Raw genomic sequence first — 18,903 nt, 5'->3', positions numbered from 1 at the left:
TCTGTCGTCTATTCAAACATTTCCGTTTGAGTACTCGTTTCACTTTGATTAACATTTATATTTTATATTCCTTATTATTATCCACAAATAACTTAAGTTTACTTATCGGAGCGAGGTCACCCTTATATTTGATCGAGCATAAATATTTTTATAGGTTGTTATAATCAAATCGTGTTGCATTAAATGTTTCACTTATTATTTTCTGCGAATATTTACTCATTTCATACTAAAAGCGAAAAAAAAAGTAAAAACACAACACTCTGAAGATGTAGCTTTAGCTGGAGTCGAAATAAAGACTGGAATTTTTAATTCAGCTCGGGATGTGCTGATATAAAATGCCCAAAAGCCTTGAAGAAAAATTTTGATAAGCCCAATATTACGCTCCGATCATTTATGTGACATTCATTCGTTGCAGAGGGTAGAAATGCAAAATTGAAAACTTTTATTGAAAGTTAAATTTTGTAAAATAAAGTTTCTTATATCCCTTTACACACACAAATGCGAACAATCAAATTAATTTTTATTATTTTGAGAGGAGATAGTATCTTTTATCTTACGAGTATGAGTCTACAAGAACATTATTTAAGAACATTATTTTAAAAAATACAAAATCATTTTCTAGAATTTTTTCTTAATTTGTAGGCTTTAGGTGGGGCAAATACTCCATATTGCCCATATTTGCCTACGCCCTAGACTGTAATTCCAAAAAGCACAGTGTATTGCGAAAAGTTATGATTACACGGCAAAAATAATGCTCTCTTTTTCTCTCACGCTCTCTGTCCGTCTTATCTAATGCGCTTAATAATATTTATGAGCTTGTCCAGTTTATAAGGTTGCTTTATCAGTACGCATTTAGTAGCCGGTCGCATGCCGGCTTTTTTTTTTTTGCTGAAAATGCGCTCTCCTCTCAGTCATAAGCCACCCCCATGTGCATATGAGCATGAAACTGGGGCAACGCATGCGTCGCTCTCTGAATGCCGCTCAAAGTTCTCATGGGTTCAACACATAAAATTCACGCGCTCTCTTTCTCTCTCACGTTATCTCTCTTTACATGAGCTGAAATTTTCGCTTGCTGTCCGGCAGTTGCCGTTTTGTTGTCACTTCGTACGCTCGCGCGTTCGTTCGCGTCGTTGTAACGGAGAACGAAGAGTCGGAAAAATAAAATTGTTGTTTAATTAATTATTATTATTGTCGTTGTTGCTGGTCGCATTGTAGCTCTCTACGAATACAGCAATAAAATAAATCGCATGAATGAAAAAACAACCAATTAAATTGCAACTAATACGTGAGTGCGCAGCAAATTCACACAAAAAAGAGCATATCTGCATCAGGGAGAGTCCTGCGTCACTAAAACAAAGACAAAATGCGAATGGTTGTGCTAAAAATCAATTGTAAGTAGCTAAGTGCCGTTTTAAACCAAAACTGAATCAAGCTAAAACATCAACAAATAAAAGCTTAAACGAAAAATTAAAATTAAACATCTCTGTCAGCGTTAATTTGCTTAGCTCGGGAACAGTTCGTTTAGTATGTCAAAACAGAAATCCAGTGATAAGGTCAAAGAATTAAATGCATACTGCAGTCAAGTGGCATAAAAAAATCAAGACATTTAAAATTGCAGTTTAAAAGTGCAGTAAAAGTAAACGACAAGCGTAAACCGAACAACAATAAACGACAATTTCAGAAATTTTATATAAACACCAACAGAAATACAATCAAAATAATAATATTCAAAGTCCAAGATAAACTGTGGAACTAAAGAATGCGCGCAATAAATGTAATTCGAATTTCTCTTGTTGTGCCTTTGTTGTGGGTGTTTTCACCTTCTTATTGCCATACTCTCACAGGACTTGAGACTTATATTAAGTATCGCTTATTTTACAACATTTTCAAAAGTGTTGTGACTCAAACTTAGTTAAGCAACTTTCCTTTTATTATTATTACTTATTACTATATTTAATTTGCAATCTTTAAAATTTTGTTCATTTACATTGTTGTTATTTACATTACTATCATTGCATTAAATGTGACAAAGTTTCATAAGTATTATTGTTATTAAAGTTGCAAAATATCAAAGTGAATTACCACTTACCAAAATTGTGTTTTTATTCAACAATATTTTTAGTTAGATAACTTTTAATTATTTTAAAATAATAAATTTGAGTTTGTGAAATTTGCATATGTTTTGATAATGCCGACTAAGCAGCGTAGCGTGTTGTCACTTCGTTGTGCAGCCGCCCCAATAGTTGTTGTTATTTATAATACGCTGCATCGACAGCTGCCCTTTTGCCTGTCTGCTTACTCTCTCCTCCACTCGTCACTCTTTCGGTAGTTGCCATTTCCGTTGCTATATATCGCATTATACTCCGGGACTCTCGAGTCTCGACTCTCGCTCTTTCTTCGCTCCAGGGGTGACTTGCTGTTGCCTCGTTGTATTTCTTGTATCTTTAATTTATTTGTGGTTCCATTTTATGATTCCTTAAATATGATCGCGCCTGAACTGCACACACACTTCACGCTATGTCAAGCCTCTTGTCTCTGCTCTCTTTCCTCCAGTCTACTTCACTGCCCCCCATTCACAAATTGTTTTGTTTTTATATTTCATATATGAATACTTAGTTATACATACACATTCATATGATATGTTGGACAAGCATGAGCTCAGATTGCATTACTTTGGGTCTTTGGCCCCAGAAGCGGCAGCTATTGATAAGCGCTCTCAATCTTTTCTGCAGCAACTAATGTAATGAATATTTGAATTAATCGTTTGCTAAACACTCTTAATGATTAATATAATCGAGTAATTTTTGTTTATAAACATTATGAGTATGGTTTTGTTGGATTAAGAGTCAAGTGGCCCCTTGAGTTAGTACATTAACACCAAGTTTATTTTTCAATTATAGTTATTATCACAACTTGTGGGCTATTGAGTTGCCATTATGCGATATACAACTGTGTAGATGAAATCCGGGTTTTTGATATTTTTTTACATTCATTAATTTCTATCATAATATTTTTCTTGCAGCTGATTTGATCAAAATCACGAAACTTCGACAAGACAAAGAAAAAACATGTCATCGCGAAGTACCTAAAATATTCAGTAGCTTAACAGTATGTAAGAGATAATCAATCTTATGTTAAGAAGGCCCTTTACCTATTGAATCAACAACAATATCAAATCTCTCTCTCGTTCGGCTACCTGTATGTGACTAATATATTTTTCAATGTGAAATAAAATAACAACTGGTTTTTCATAATTAGTTATTTTATAAGTTAAGAAAAGTATAAATAAACAAGTAAAGCTCCCGCTATATTCGAGTAAATTTGAGTAAGTCAATTAACCAAAATCAGTTAATGATGCTTAAAGTTTAAACCAGGGAATCAAACCAAAACAAATATAGGTTACGGTTTCGATTCCGGTACGTCCCGAAATAAATAATTCGGTAAAAGCTTCTATTTCAGTTTTTTTCTTTTGGTTCCGGAATCAGTACCGGTACGTAACGGTACAGCAAATCAATTTTGAAACATTTCAAAATTTTAAGATGTCGTTGTACAATAAATATGACATCGAAATAAACAGAGCGAATTTAAAACTATTTGAATGCAGAATGTATTTAGAGGCCAAATCATGATCAAAATGACATTCCACTTGAAATCGGTTCAGTTTTGATCAAGTTATGATAGTTTGAAGTTGGTCAGACTGCGGATTTAGCCACTTTACAAGTCCAAATTTTTGTTCAATTTCACATGACATTTTACACAAAAATTAAAGGTCTCAGAATCAAGTTTAAAGTGTTGTTTTATACTAATTACCATATAAGAAGTTGATTAAAAGTGAAAACTTGAAATTTTGAATTTTCGAAATTTCAAAGGGGGGAACCTTAGCATCGAAATCAATAACTAGTAATATCTAGAGGAAAATATTTTTTTTTAAGAATTTAATAAAATTTAAATGCAGAATGAATTGAAATGCCAAATAATGATTAAAATGACATTCCTCTTAAAAATCGGTTTGACAGTTTGAAGTTGGTCAGACTTCAGAATTAACCACTTTTCAAGTCAAAATTTTTATCCAATTTAACATGATTTTTTACAAAAAAAATGAAAGGTTTCAGAATCAAGTTTAAAGTGTTGTTTTATACTAATTACGATATAAGGAAATGATTAAAAGTGATAACTTGAGATTTAAAATTTTTAGTTTTCAAAATTTCAGAGGGAGGACCCTTACCATCAAAGTCGAGTCTTGGTCAAAAATAATTAAATTTTCTAAATGAACAAAAATTAAGTACAGAATGAATTAAGAGGCCAAATCATGATCAAAATGACATTCCGTTTGAAAATCTATTCACTTTTGAACAGGTTATGACAGTTGGAAGTTGGACAACTCTTTGACCTAGCAACTTTACCACAACCGTACCGGTACAAACGATTCGGTGTTCGGTTCTTGACAGAGGATTTTCATTCGGTTACCGTTTCAGTTCCGGTACTTAAAAATGAAACGGTTAGTTTCAGTTAATGGTTCCGGTACCGGTTTCGGTGTTATTCCCTGGTTTAAACTAATTTCATTTGCAAACTACAAATTAAAGCACATGCTTTAATTGACAGTTAAATTACTAGATATTTTTGAAATTTTACGATAAGATTGCTTATCTTTATTTCAAAGAAACAAGCCTGAACAGAAATAAATGTGATTTTTTATGAAGAAAGCTTATCATTTGATTGATTGCTTCCTAGCTCCATTTAACAAATATATTACATTATACATAAGATACTATATTTAGTGTTTCTAGTTCTTTAAAAAAAAATAAAAGAAAGTTAATCGTTGGAATAAATTTAGCTTTGCCGTTACACATATGCCCACTTTCGCTTGCGCAAATAGAAAAAATAAATTCAACACCCTCAAAATAGTTTTTAATTAACGCAAAAGCATAAATGCTTGAAGTCATTTTTTTTACCGCTGTAGTTTAAAATCAGTAGATAAAAAAATATTAATACATTCGTATATAACTAAGTTTAAAAGTTTGGGTTTTTTTCCAAGGTTTATACTCTAGTTATAGAAGTACCCTTTGTCTTCCGTAATTTCTTGGAAATTTCATGAGTTATCTTTCATCCTTATTTCATCCGGGTAATTTTAAAGATCGCAGCTCTATCTTCCAGCTTATCATATTTTTGTGTACAAACTGCTAAACATACTTTAGGAGTATATCATATCCGTTATACCCCGTACTTGATAGTTATCGCATGTACTTCTCCTCAATAAAACGGAATCTTGTCTAAAAGAACTCGATAATAACTGTCAAGCCTATTGACATTAGCTTTAAATTGTTATAAACATTTAAAGAAATGAGACACGTTGTACTCGTAATACTTGAAATGTCACCGTCAAATGACGGATGTCTAAAAAAAAAACTCAAAATGAAATGGAACTTTTGATAACAATTTCCATGGTCAGTTCCTCTGTTGCGTGATAACGTAGAATTTGTAGAAGCAATCTTGTTGCACAATAATATTCATATATACATATATATATATACATAGTTTTTTGCTTTAATCTGACAATTGAAAGTGAAGGAAATAAAACAAAGCGCCAACACACGCACAGACAACAATTTAATTAAATTCTTTTAGAAAGAATCGTAAAGCGTGGCCGATTTTATTGGTTAACCGACGATCCAAACACAAAACAATTTAACAATTGGTTTGTTGTCAGCTCCCCGTATTTTTTAACGCTCTACTGTGAATGAACTGTCACGGTATTGTGACCCCGTCGGGTCGTACTTATGTGAAGATGTACGTTCGCTATGAAATAATCATTTCATTAATACTATAGATTTGAATGATCAAAAAATACTTAAATAAAAATTAATCATATTTGTCATTTACAGTTATTGCATTAATAAATAAAAAATTTCTATTATTGGCAAAGGGATATTAGATCCAAGTTTATGCGAAGTGATTTAATTTAAGTTACTGACATTTTACATTATCAAATGATATAAAGACGTATGAGCACTATTCACCTAAGTTAAAGACGGAAAGTCTTTTAAAATATTAATAATTTTGGATAAATTGAATAACACAGATAAACGCATATATTCTCCATAAATAATTTGTTGTGATATCTTATATTTAAGTTACTGTACTTATGGAACTACGCAGACAATAACTAGAATTTAATAATAGAAAAGTAATTTTTTTGTTACACAAACATATTTTTACTTTACTTTATCTATCTAACTATCAGACATTTTCATTTCCTTAGTGAAAGAACACCGGCATACTCGTACTTTCAATCTACAAGTAAATTGATATGATAACTGTATGAAAATATGAGACAAAAGCTAAAGAAGAATTCTTTAGAAATATCAGACAGCAAATTGATCATAATGATATTGCGCAGCCACATATGAATGTGAGTTAAGTGTTCCCTTTAATAAATAATTACATATAAATAATAAGAAACAAATATTTGATCTTCAGAAAAATAAACAAGAAACAAGTTAAAAATTGAGTACATTTAGACTACAAAAAATTGCAATATTATTTTATAATATAGGAAAACTGCAGATAATAAATATCATTTTAGCTCGGAACATATTGTTGGGCTAAATATAGACTAACAATTTGGATATATTTATCTCGTGTGCAACGTTGTGATTCTCGAGTTTCGTTTAACTATGGACTGAATAAGTACTGTGCATATGTATGTATGTATGTAATATGTGGGTTCAATTTTAAATGCAAAGTGATTCAGTGATAAGCAATTTATGTAATTTACTTGTAACTGCAATGTTTTGCCAATCCAAAAACCGTTCCGGCAAAATATTTACCTTGGCACGCATTTTAAACCCGGGCAAATTGCAAGTATGCGATTACTTAAGTTGAGGTCTGACTATTTCATGCCTAGCGTAAATCTAATTAATTTGCAATTACAATTGCAATTTAAATTGCCAGCACATTAACATACAGATGTGAGCTCATCAATTGTGCCCGGTCTACAATTACGGGAACAATCGGTCCACCCACACAATGCAATTGAACTCGTTTGACTTTGCGGTTCTATGATTAGAACTGGTCTGTCACACAACTTCCGCAGCATTATTATTATCATTATCAGCCCGAGCAGTTGTATTTGTATTTGTATCTATATGTGTTGTATTCCTTCTATCCTCATCATCTATGGAATCCTCATTGGTATCAGCAGGTTCTTCCTTTGGCGGCGGCATAAATTCACCCACACTCAGTTTGTCAGGCAGACGGATAGGCTCTCTCACGATGCCATAGGGCTTTAAATGATAAATCAGATAGTCCATTACGTACATCTGCTGAGGAGCGACATAGTGAAAAGCTATGGCGTTGTCCGAACAGCAATCGAGGCCCTGAAACCAGACGCAAAGTAAATAATCCTTAACATAAATAGAATTTCATTTCAATCTCACATCATCTGTTTTATAAAACATGTAGCTCCAATACCAGAAAGTCTTATCGTTACTGGGTAATAAATGATGTTCCGGTATAAAAGGAAACATGCGACCACGTCCATTATAATCTCGAGAGTCTCCTGCTGTAACATTGAGATTCTCCATGCATTTTCCAATCTCAATGTCCTCATTTACAACTGTGCCAGGCAGACACATCTTAGGATTGGGAATACCCTCAACCACAAATCTACGCAGTGCTTCTCGACTGAGGACATAGCCGGATCCACCCGACATATAACCCTGCTTGACGTAGGGCTTGAACTTGAAGCCAAAGTGAACTGGAGTCTTTGGATTATAGGGATACAGCATATAGCGAAGATTCTCGATCACAGCATACGTATCATCGTCGGCTTTATAGAACCAATCCGCATCGTTGTAGTGATGTTTATAAACGTACTTAAAGGCCTCTTTAACCTTTCGCCATAGATTTGGTCGACCTTCTTCGACATCCAACTTGACTGTGGGCAGTTCATCATCTTCAGCGGAGCTCATGAATAGAAGAATGTTACAGCGTTTTCCCCAAGTTCGTTTCACATGACGTGCTTTCTTCTTGTGATTCGTAGGATTTGTCATAACCCAGCAGAGAACGCGGACATCCTTCTTTAGTTGATCGGCCACAGATGAGTTGTCATATGGATGATCGTGACTAAGCACATCAAGTTCAGAACCCGATTCATCATTGTGTACCGAAGATCTATGGGAATTTTGACGTATATGATCACTGTAGGAATCGAAGCCATCGATCGCTAGTGGAGTGTTGAATATTTTTATAAGGCAACAGCCGACGATTATGCCGGCCATAAAAATAAAAATCGGGTGTTTATTCCAATGAGCACCCTCATTTAGGTTGGTAGTGAGTAATCGATGTGATCGCATTTTTCGAGATTACTTTAGGATATACACGTATTCGAACGAAAGATTTCAGTTATTTATCACATATTTTTGGAACATATTTCACACTGGTGATTCAATTTAGCATCCTTTCAAGGATTTACTTGCACCACATACTGTGAACTCGAACTGTTACAAATTGAACCACAAGTTAGCGCACGCAGCTATCTACTAAGAAGTAGAAACCACATGATGATGAGTTTTATAAATGTGCCTCTTGATTGCTCCATTACCTGATTAAAAAGTGTCAAAATTGTTGCCTTATACACAGATATGTTACTGTGTCTGATAACTTTTTAATTACACTTATGAGCTAGGTAATCTATTTCCAAAGTGGAATTGGTTTACACTTCTTTAGATAATTTGCTGTCCATAATGCTCTGCCGTAAACATTGTGTTTCCTAAGAAAAATCTAATAAAAAAATATTTTTTGAAATTATGATCTTCATTATCTATTTTTAATTATGACTTTAAAGAGATTTTATTATCATTAAACATTTTTAGTTGATTTTATAAAGATGGCTATAGACATTAAAGCTCAAGCGTAATTTTGTCTTCATTCGATTATTAGAGTAGTAACTAACGCGGGGTCTATCAAACTTCAAGCTATCGATAGTTGTATATTGACTTGGAACATTTTCAATTATATTTATGCACTTCGTAGGGTATACTCAAATGGAAATTTCTATTAAATTAATTATTTTAGAAAATGGAACAAGAGTAATCAATTATTTAATTATTATTATACTAAAGAATTTAATGTATTTTATGGTAACTATTATATGTCTTATGTTGAGGAACTTTATATACATTGTGTAAGAATGAAAAGACACTCCTTAGTTTGTTAGTTATGATTACAGAACGGTTTCATTAATGGGGCCCAGCCCAGCCTGAACATGAATCAAAGTTACATTCTATTTAAAGCAAGTAGTAGGTGTGTAATAGAAAGATACTTTATATATGTAGATTGATAGTAGAGATATGTAAGTGGTCTTCATTTGATGATGTACAGTACTCTGCTCGATCTGAGAGTGAGTGTATGTTTTCAGGTCGATATATAGATGGTATGTTGTTGTCCTACTCTTTTTAAACGTCATATTGTGTATACTCAATTTATGCCTCCTTTTTGTCTATTTTCAGAGTGGTTAAATCTGTTTTGTATCCTGTGACCTATTTAATACAATAATGTCACCATCTAGTTGCTTTAACTAAGACTATCATTACTTAAAGATGAAATTAAAATGACATCATTTATTTTTGTAAAAATAAAAGAGCAAATTATTTTAAAGAATGTTATCGATTTACAAATTCGTCAACTATTTTTTGTTTCAACAAAAAATTATTTATTTTATATATTGAATTATCAGTTAGTAGTAGCTGGAATAAAATCGCAGCCAACATTAGGTTATTATCGTCTTTCGAGCGGTTTAAATGTTTCGCCATTGCCATTCAGTGCCGCTTTGATAACGACTTGAAAAACGCAAACTGATAAGCATTTATGTATAGTATATTCGCTGATAAGCGGCCTCTCTGTGAGTCATAAATAGATTCAATGCACATGTCTCAGTTCAATTAGTTAATTGCATGTAAGATAAACGGCCTTCAATAACAATAGAAGCCATAACCATATGTCAAACCCAATTCGAAGTGTACTCGTATTTCTTTCTGTCTGTTTTTACTGATATCACGACAGGCTGCATTTCCTTCCATCTCAATATCCATTTCTTTTTGGGTACGTTTTGAGCCAGCGACAACATAGAAAAACAACAACTACAACGTTTTTTGCAGTGTACTCGACGTTTGCTTTAAGAACCTCGGCTTATATGCATTACGTTTTCAGTTGTCACTCGTTAGCGAATCGTGCTAGACCACTACTTCAGAAGTTTACTAAGCAACAGTAACATTTAAAATAATCATCATAATTAAATAATATATTGCAAGTATAATCTTGCAGTAACCGATAAACGTCTGTTTGTTGGATTATCGATGTGCCAATAAGTTTTTCAACAAATGTAAACAAACTCTTAAACTCAGTCTATTGCAGTCTATAATTGCACTTTTATAAACAAATAATGAAATTGATTAAACAAATTCAATACTTAATAATTGCTGTGCTGAATCGTTTCATATTGTGCTTAAGATTAGTGTCTAATGAAATTTGAATTAAGTTTGAAATATTATTATCCGAGTCGAGGATTTAATTTATAATTTGTTATTGTATCGCAAGCAATAATAAATAGATAAAAAATTATAATAATTTGTTTTCAATTTTATTGACATATCTGTTGCCATATGAGTTAAATGGATTGCGATAATGAAATATTATGGGAAATGCTAAACTTTAATTAGTTTTTATTTACTTTATGAACTTTGAATCTCAGCTATATTTGTAAAATTGTGATATTTTTGTTAATTATCAATTATTTAAATGTAAAGAGTGGTCCCTAAAAATTTCGCACTATTTTAAAATGTCATTAGACAAGTCAAAAGTTGAATATTTATTGGATGTGGTTATTAAAATGGCAGTGACAGTTCGTGAATTGTTTCAGTTCTAGTCGTGAGATAGTTAATAGACAGTTTTAATGATCAGAAGACATACATACATTAAAGAAAAATGAGTTAGATTATTCAAAGAGTACATTTCTGACCCAGTAGAACGAGAGATAAGCAAATCAGAAATCGCACACGTGCATTACAGAACAAGGGAGAGATAATTAATTGATATCAGCAGCAATGCATAACAGTATGCACGAAAATGGCAAAAGTAAGAATAATGAAGAAAATGTAACTAATAAAAACGTTGCATCTGGGACTGATCAACGACTTGCAAATGTTTCAATTGTCACGTTTTCACATAATATTAACACAGTTTGACTGAGCATCGTCTTTGTGCCCAATACTCAGATAGTTTGGCACTTGTAATCGAAACACAGACCAGAGAGGCAGAAGACTGTAGACTGTCTTTACTGTGCGTGTGGAATATGAGAGTAAAAGAATTCCTAAGAATTTATATTGAAATATAATACATTGAATTTGTGTTTTCGTTTATTATTTGCAGAAGATGTAAAACATACATGAAATAGAAGGTCAACCTACGTAACGCAACCAAAGAGGCTCAAGGCCCCAGTTCCAAAGATTAGCGGTTGCCTCAGCCGTAAACGCCACAAGTCCCACCTTAAAGCCAGCTATAACATAGCACAACTATAGCCAAATGACTGCCAATAGTCTGTTAGGACGATCTTTACTCAATGAAGGTAAATTTATGGATGATTTACTTTTAAAATTTCGCTAAATTCATTTTCGATCCTGTTGATTTTTAGGACGTTCCAACAAACGTTCCCTCATCTCTCTGATCGTTGGACTCGTTGTTGGCTTCTGCCTGGCAGAGCTGTTCGTCTACTCTTCCACGCCAGAACGTAGCGAATTTATGCCCTACGATGGTCATCGGCATGGCGATGTCAACGATGCCCATCACAGCCACGACATGATGGAGCTGGCGGGTCCAGAGCAGGATGTGGGTGCTCACGAGCATGTGCACGACAACAGCAGCATTGCGGATAAACTGTACAGTGAGGTGCGAATTCTCTGCTGGATCATGACGAATCCCACCAACCATCAGAAGAAGGCACGACACGTGAAACGCTCCTGGGGAAAGCGTTGCAATAAACTCATCTTCATGAGCTCAGCCAAGGATGAGGAACTGGACGCCGTAGCGTTACCCATTGGGGAAGGACGCAACAATCTGTGGGGCAAGACGAAGGAGGCCTACAAGTACATCTACGAGCATCACATCAATGATGCGGACTGGTTTCTCAAGGCAGACGACGACACCTACACGGTTGTTGAGAATATGCGCTACATGCTATATCCCTACAATCCCGAGACGCCCGTCTACTTTGGGTGCAAGTTTAAGCCGTATGTGAAGCAAGGTTATATGTCTGGAGGAGCTGGTTATGTGCTCAGTCGGGAGGCAGTGCGTCGTTTTGTGGTGGAGGCTCTGCCCGATCCGAAACTGTGCAAAAGTGACAACTCAGGTGCCGAGGATGTGGAAATAGGCAAGTGCTTGGAGAACGTTAAAGTCTTGGCGGGCGACTCAAGGGATGCCAATGGTCGTGGTCGGTTCTTCCCCTTTGTGCCAGAGCACCATTTAATACCTTCACATACGGACAAGAAGTTTTGGTACTGGCAATACATCTACTACAAAACGGACGAGGTGAGATCTGATATTCTTAATTGTCATAATGAAGTAAACTGACATTAGATCTTTGTTACAGGGTCTGGATTGCTGTTCGGATAACGCCATATCCTTTCATTATGTGTCGCCCAATCAAATGTATGTGCTAGACTATTTGATATATCATCTGAGGCCATATGGCATCGTCAATTCACCGGATGCCCTTCCAAATAAGTTGGCGGTAGGGGAATTAATGCCTGCGCCCAAGGAACCACAGGATTCAAGCACTGATCAAGCGAAGAAGGAGTCACAGTGATTGTAGGCCATAGATACTTGTATATAGATCTTGTGTAAATATCCATTGGAATAGATCACTCTTAGTTTAGCATACTTGCCATTTTCATTTTCATTTTCATTTATCGTCGTCTCTTTTGTTAGTTTTATTCACTCAGGATTTGTTTTAATATTTTCTCGAGTCTTAACTTATTGTACAAATACCAAAACAATAAAACATGAGTGCTGTTACTATAGTTTTTAATAAAGTCTGCGCAAATAGCGTTTATGCATATAGTATATATACACATAAATATATATTTATGTAAATGACTAGCTATACTATTCATCTAATAAGGTACTCACAATACTACATAGTGTAGCACAAAACTAGATATTAAGTAACTACAGATATATAAATAATTATAACGTTCTTGGGCTCATCTAGCTAGCAATCAAATTAATATTTAATATAATGACATAAATATTTCGATAAGCTTTAATACTTGTCTTTGCTAAATTAAGATGTATTAGCATCTGCAAATTAATCGTAAATATTTAATAAAATATTGTATTATAAACTGATTAATTTGATATTTATTCCACACCTGAATTTAAAAGGCGGTAAGTGAGGTTGTTCAATTTATAGATTCAAACTGTAAGGAGCTCTACTGCTTTAATTAATGCTGCCGTTCTCTATCAGTCAAGCAGTAAACTGCTTAAAATTAAGCAGGTAAGCAGTGAAGAGTTAACTGCTTCACAATTTTAACTGCAACCATGCCATAGGTCGAAAATCAAGATTTAGTATGAAAAAGTTTTTGTTTTTTGAGATATCTTAACCAAACTGATAGAATATGCTTTTAAGTTGTTGTTATACATCCTGGCCAAATTTGGTTTAGATCGGTTATCTATATCATATAGCTGCCATAGGAACAATCGGTCGAAAATCAACTTTTAGTACAGAGTACCTGGACACAGTGTATCCTACTATCGAGCGTGCTCGACAGAAGTATATAGTTTAAATTTGTTGCCTAGTTTACATAGTGATGATTACTTGATGATTTTTTTAAATTTTCATCATTATTTATTATTTTGAGTTTCATAAAAATCTGACAGTATTCATTATATTTTAGTGAAAAAAAGAACCACATGTTATTATGGGTTTTAATTTTTTTATCAAAATAAAAATCGATTGCAACTTATGGCTAACGGATTTCCAATAGTATCGCATGTACTTATAAAGGGATCCCAGAGGAGTCATACAAGTCAAAAAGTTTATTTTTGATTTTAAAAAAATTATACGGCACTGGTATCGAAGGTGAAATATGACACGGCTACTGGGTATCTAACAGTCGAGCTCCTCCACTGTGGCGACTTTATTTGCAGACTTACTTCACTTGGTCGACTTACAAAATTATCTATATTTGCATAAATGCCATCTGCTTTAATTTTTATTACTTCTGTTAACAAATGTTTAAACAATTGGCAGAAGCATCGTCTTTATAAAACGACAAGTATCATTATCCAAGAAATTAGTCGACTGAGTGAGGTGTGGACACTCAGATCATCATCTGATTAACAGAAAGCAAATGAAGCTGAATGATATCATATCAGATATAGTTAAGTTTACTTTTGCTTTAATAAACTTACAAACTGCACTCAAATGAAAAGCAATAATTTACACATACGCTCCACGCTATCCGAAGGTATTTCAAGATATAGTATCAAAATACCTATCTACATTATTTACACTTAATAAATTCTAGGCTTTCGTTTGTTACTTATACTCATTGTGGGAGTAATTGCCGGTTACTGGATTGGTAGACTGTTCTCCCTAATTCCCCATCCCGGAACTTTGATTTCAAATGAAAACAACAAGATACAGGATATAACAAACTCTCCTAGCCCCGATAACCAATCTGAGCAGCCCATAGATAGTTTATCTCTTGGTGAGTAACTGCAGAAAGAGGTGCGAATTCTCTGCTGGATCATGACGAATTCCACCAACCATCAGAAGAAGGCACGACACGTGAAACGCACCTGGGGAAAGCGTTGCAATAAACTCATCTTCATGAGCTCAGCCAAGGATGAGGAACTGGACGCCGTAGCGTTACCCATTGGGGAAGGACGCAACAATCTGTGGGGCAAGACGAAGGAGGCCTACAAGTACATCTACGAGCATCACATCAATGATGCGGACTGGTTTCTCAAGGCAGACGACGACACCTACACGGTTGTTGAGAATATGCGCTACATGCTATATCCCTACAATCCCGAGACGCCCGTCTACTTTGGGTGCAAGTTTAAGCCGTATGTGAAGCAAGGTTATATGTCTGGAGGAGCTGGTTATGTGCTCAGTCGGGAGGCAGTGCGTCGCTTTGCGATGGATTCCAAACACTGCGCTGAAGATGTGGCAGTAACCAAGGGCTTGGAGATACTGAATGTCTCTCCACTGGATGTCAATGAAAAAGACAGTTTGTGTCCTTTTATCCCCGCTAATTTGATGATGATAAATCAATATCAAAACCAGAGCGAGAAGTCTTTGTACTGGCGTAACATCTATAAGTTGATTGAGGGGAGCTTCCATTATACGCTAGTTGTTATTCAAGTTATCACGTTAAATAAAAACTATAGAGTATTTAATCTTATTTGTAGAAAACGGAATGCTGTTCTGACATTGAAAAGCCGAATCCGTTGTATTAGCTGGAATACCTAATCTACCACCTAAAACCATATGGAATTATCAATAATTTCAAAGGTCTTCCTAAAAAAATACTTCTCATTCATCATCTAGCGCTTAACATAAATAAATTTAAAAAAATGTTATATTTTATAAAGTTTTTAATATTACATATTTTTTTCGTTTTTTTTTCTTCTCAAATTGCTATTTTATGAAAAGAAATATAAATTTAAACGAAATTTAATTAAATGCGTTAAGCAGTTCAGCTTAACAAAATTCTATGCCAAGCAGTGTACTGCTTGACACGCAGCTAAAAGCAGTTCATGACCCCATATGCGCTTTGTTGAATGTCGGAATCTCAATTCTTAAAAGTTAAATGATTATATGGATTCACGAAAGGTCGATACAAAAGCTATAATGATACAAAGAAATATTTCATCCCAATTCTCTCAGTTTGCATAGGAATTATCTGTTTTTTCTGCAGCTATATTCACTCTCTGCTTGAACAGTTGTGGCAAAACAACTTGGAACAGGTGCAATTTAGATTGTTTTCTTTAGCCAACAGATCATAATTTTTGACCTTAGTCAAAAAAAAATATATCGATTAATTGATCAATTGTGCCAAATTCATAATTTTTATCACGCAAACTAAAACTTAATAAGTTTTAAAGAAGTAACAAAAAATAATATTGTCACTTCAAAAATAGGTGAAATTGCTTGGCGTTCCGTTTAATAGCACTTCATCTTTCGCATTTTTTGTTATTTCCTCACAGAAATGTCAATCGATTTCCAAACACAATTTTCTTGACTTGATTGACGTGATGTTCATAGTTGATGTTTATCAATCATCCTACCTAATCGCATTAAGATTGCTTAAAAAAACAGCAGTAATGGCTATTTTAATCCTATCCTAAAAGTATGCAGCGGGTATTTCGATAGTAGGGGCTCCGACTATAACCTATCCGACTGTTCTGTATTTATTTTTGAATTATTTTATTAATTTTAGTGAAAAATTAAAAAACTGGGAATTCTAAATTGAAATTCTGGGAGCAACTCTTCCTCTCCGAGGCGCTGGTACCAAAGGTAAAATACGATACGACCGATACGATATAATACAAACGACCGCGGAATGAAAGCTCCATACAAAAATTACAGTACAAAAATTTTTCGAACGTGGAAAAAAAAGCAGCGAAAAATTCTATTAAGTATTAATTTAAATATATATGCGCTAAGCAGTTAAGCTTAACGAGATGTTTTGTTAAGCAGTACACTTGCGAACTGCTTGCACATAACATACAAGCAGTTTAAACAACGCGATTATTATCATCAAGTTTGAGAAATGCTGGTTATAAAGTTAATTGTTTGTGCTTTTGATGATTGTCAGAATCTCAAAACATTAAAGTTTAATGTTTCAGAAAAGGTCGATACAAAAGTTTTAATGATATAAAGAAATGTTTCATCCAAATTCTCATACCTTGCATAAGAATTATCTGTTTTTTCTGCACCTATCTTCACTCTCTGTTTAAACAGTTGCTGCAAACAATTGGAACAGGTGCAATTTGAATTGTTTTCTTTTGCCAACAGATCATAATTTTAGACCTTAGTCAATTGCATGACGTGTGCGTGCTTAGTTCATAATAGCAAAAATTAATATCTCTTTGAAATTATAAAATGTGCCGTAATTGTTAGCACGCAACCAAAACACTAAATAGGTTTTATTGCAGAAAAAACTAAGAATATTGCCTGCGCTTTCAAAAATAGGTTAAATTACATGGCTTTCCTTTTAATATCATTTTATCTTTCGCATATTTTGAAATTTACTTACAGAAGGGTCTTTCTGCAAATCTTAAACAGTCCACTATAATATTTCAACATCAGAATGCGGACACGACATTTATTAAGAGAAGGTAATATATTCTAACTTGTTTAAGAAATGTTTATAGCACTGAACTCATAAATACTTACAAACCTTTTAGGACACCGTAAAGTCTTCACAGTTGTCGTAGGATTGTTTGTAACCTGTTGCCTGGTTAAGCTTTACTCTTCGCCGCTTCGCATCGATACTTTTGATACCTTTATTGCAAACAATCAACATTCCCAAATTGATCCAAAATATGACTCCGAGCCATAAAGTGAACCCGTATCAAATGAAGATCTTAATTTAAGCAAGTCAGACTTCAAGAATAAGATAAATTTAACATTTATATAATTGACATTATATACATACAATTAAGTAAATACAAGAATAGGACTAGAAGATATCCTACAATTAAGTTTTCAAGCTCTCATTTGCACTTTTGATAATAATACATTAATCGGGTGTGTGCTTCAAATCTCTAACAGCCATTGTGTTTCAAATGTCTATAAAAATAGTGAGAGATTTGACAAAATTAAATACATATTTACTAAACGGTTGTTTTTAAAAACATTTATCTTCAAAATCTCTAGAGATTTTTGGAACACACCTGATTGAGAGATTTGACAAAATTTAATTCATATTTTTTAAATTGAATTAAAATATCTTTAAAACTGAATAAGTATATGTTTAAAAAAATTAAATCTCTGACATTTAAGGAACATCAAATTTTTTAACGGTTGTTTTCAAAAAACGGTTCTTTAAAATCTCTAGAGATTTCTGAAACACAAAATAAGATACTACTGTGATCAAATTGAAAGGTACATTTTCTGATATTTGTAAATCTTTATTTATTTATTTAAATCTATTTCATTCCCCTCAAAGTAATCCTCTTTCGCTGCAACAAACGTATGCCAAAGACTTACCTTAGTATGCAAAGTCATCCTCGGCATGTAATTCAGAGCGATCTTCGATTTTATCTTACCCGGAGCGAAAAAAGACGTTGATGAAAGATGTGTCTTACTCTTACCACAGGAGATTTTCGAGATTACAATGGCCGTCGTCGGATTTTTCCATTTGTACCATAAACGAAATTAAAATAAACACATATACTTAATAAACATATTTTAGGTGAATTAATCACTTAAAGCTAATATTTTTGGAGGCGGGAGAGATAATTTAGGAGGGAAAAAGATCAAAAAACGGTACATACGGAATGTTGACACTGTAGTTTTTTTTTTTTGTTACAATAAATAGAATCATAATGAAGTCTTTGTGTTTGCGCAACTGTTATCTGAGACAAAGCCTCTACATTTTCGGTAGCCTACTTATAGCTAATGCTATACCAATTCTCTGGTCTAGTTTATTTAGTAACGTGGTAGAGTTCATGTATCTTTCGAAGTCAAATTTTTATTCGCTTTATTTAAAAATTATTCTTGAATAGTTAAGAAGAGTTTAAAAAATGTGCAAACTAACTAAAAATTAAAAAGAATAAATAAGCCATTACATAGTTTATTTATATGATTTAAAAAATCTTAAAGTGCAACGCAAA

At 33.7% G+C, this 18,903-nt stretch overlaps 2 protein-coding genes and 1 long non-coding RNA gene across 7 annotated transcripts; 2 read left to right on the top strand and 1 right to left on the bottom strand.

Annotated features, from left to right (window-relative positions):
- The first annotated feature begins 1,082 nt into the window (after positions 1-1,082).
- On the top strand, positions 1,083-15,642 carry LOC117780458 (glycoprotein-N-acetylgalactosamine 3-beta-galactosyltransferase 1). Of its 5 annotated transcripts, XM_034617006.1 has the most exons (5): positions 1,083-1,391; positions 11,428-11,623; positions 11,690-11,943; positions 14,786-15,391; positions 15,472-15,642. In XM_034617006.1, exons 2-5 carry the CDS (start codon positions 11,581-11,583, stop codon positions 15,517-15,519), a joined length of 951 nt encoding a protein of 316 aa, XP_034472897.1. In that variant the 5' UTR covers positions 1,083-1,391; positions 11,428-11,580; the 3' UTR covers positions 15,520-15,642. The 5 variants fall into 5 exon arrangements, with proteins under 5 accessions (XP_034472897.1, XP_034472896.1, XP_034472893.1 ...); XM_034617005.1 differs by having other exon boundaries at positions 14,786-15,642; XM_034617002.1 differs by lacking the exons at positions 14,786-15,391; positions 15,472-15,642 and adding an exon at positions 12,644-13,319 and having other exon boundaries at positions 11,690-12,582.
- On the bottom strand, positions 6,877-8,295 carry LOC117780457 (glycoprotein-N-acetylgalactosamine 3-beta-galactosyltransferase 1-like). The gene is made up of 2 exons (XM_034617001.1): positions 7,437-8,295; positions 6,877-7,376 (listed from the first exon to the last, which is right to left on the bottom strand). Exons 1-2 carry the CDS (start codon positions 8,277-8,279, stop codon positions 7,077-7,079), a joined length of 1,143 nt encoding a protein of 380 aa, XP_034472892.1. The 5' UTR covers positions 8,280-8,295; the 3' UTR covers positions 6,877-7,076.
- Positions 15,643-17,011: 1,369 nt separating the features above from the next.
- LOC117780460 lies at positions 17,012-17,769 on the top strand. Its single transcript, XR_004617082.1, has 3 exons — positions 17,012-17,257; positions 17,324-17,403; positions 17,473-17,769. It is a non-coding gene; the product is annotated as an uncharacterized LOC117780460 (long non-coding RNA).
- Positions 17,770-18,903: the final 1,134 nt, after the last annotated feature.

This window comes from Drosophila innubila (assembly GCF_004354385.1).
Source record: "Drosophila innubila isolate TH190305 chromosome 2L unlocalized genomic scaffold, UK_Dinn_1.0 4_B_2L, whole genome shotgun sequence".
In the NCBI taxonomy this organism is placed as follows: Eukaryota; Metazoa; Arthropoda; class Insecta; order Diptera; family Drosophilidae; genus Drosophila; species Drosophila innubila.
The sequence above is the reverse complement of the archived record's forward strand: the minus strand, read 5'-3'. Positions and strand labels throughout refer to the sequence as shown.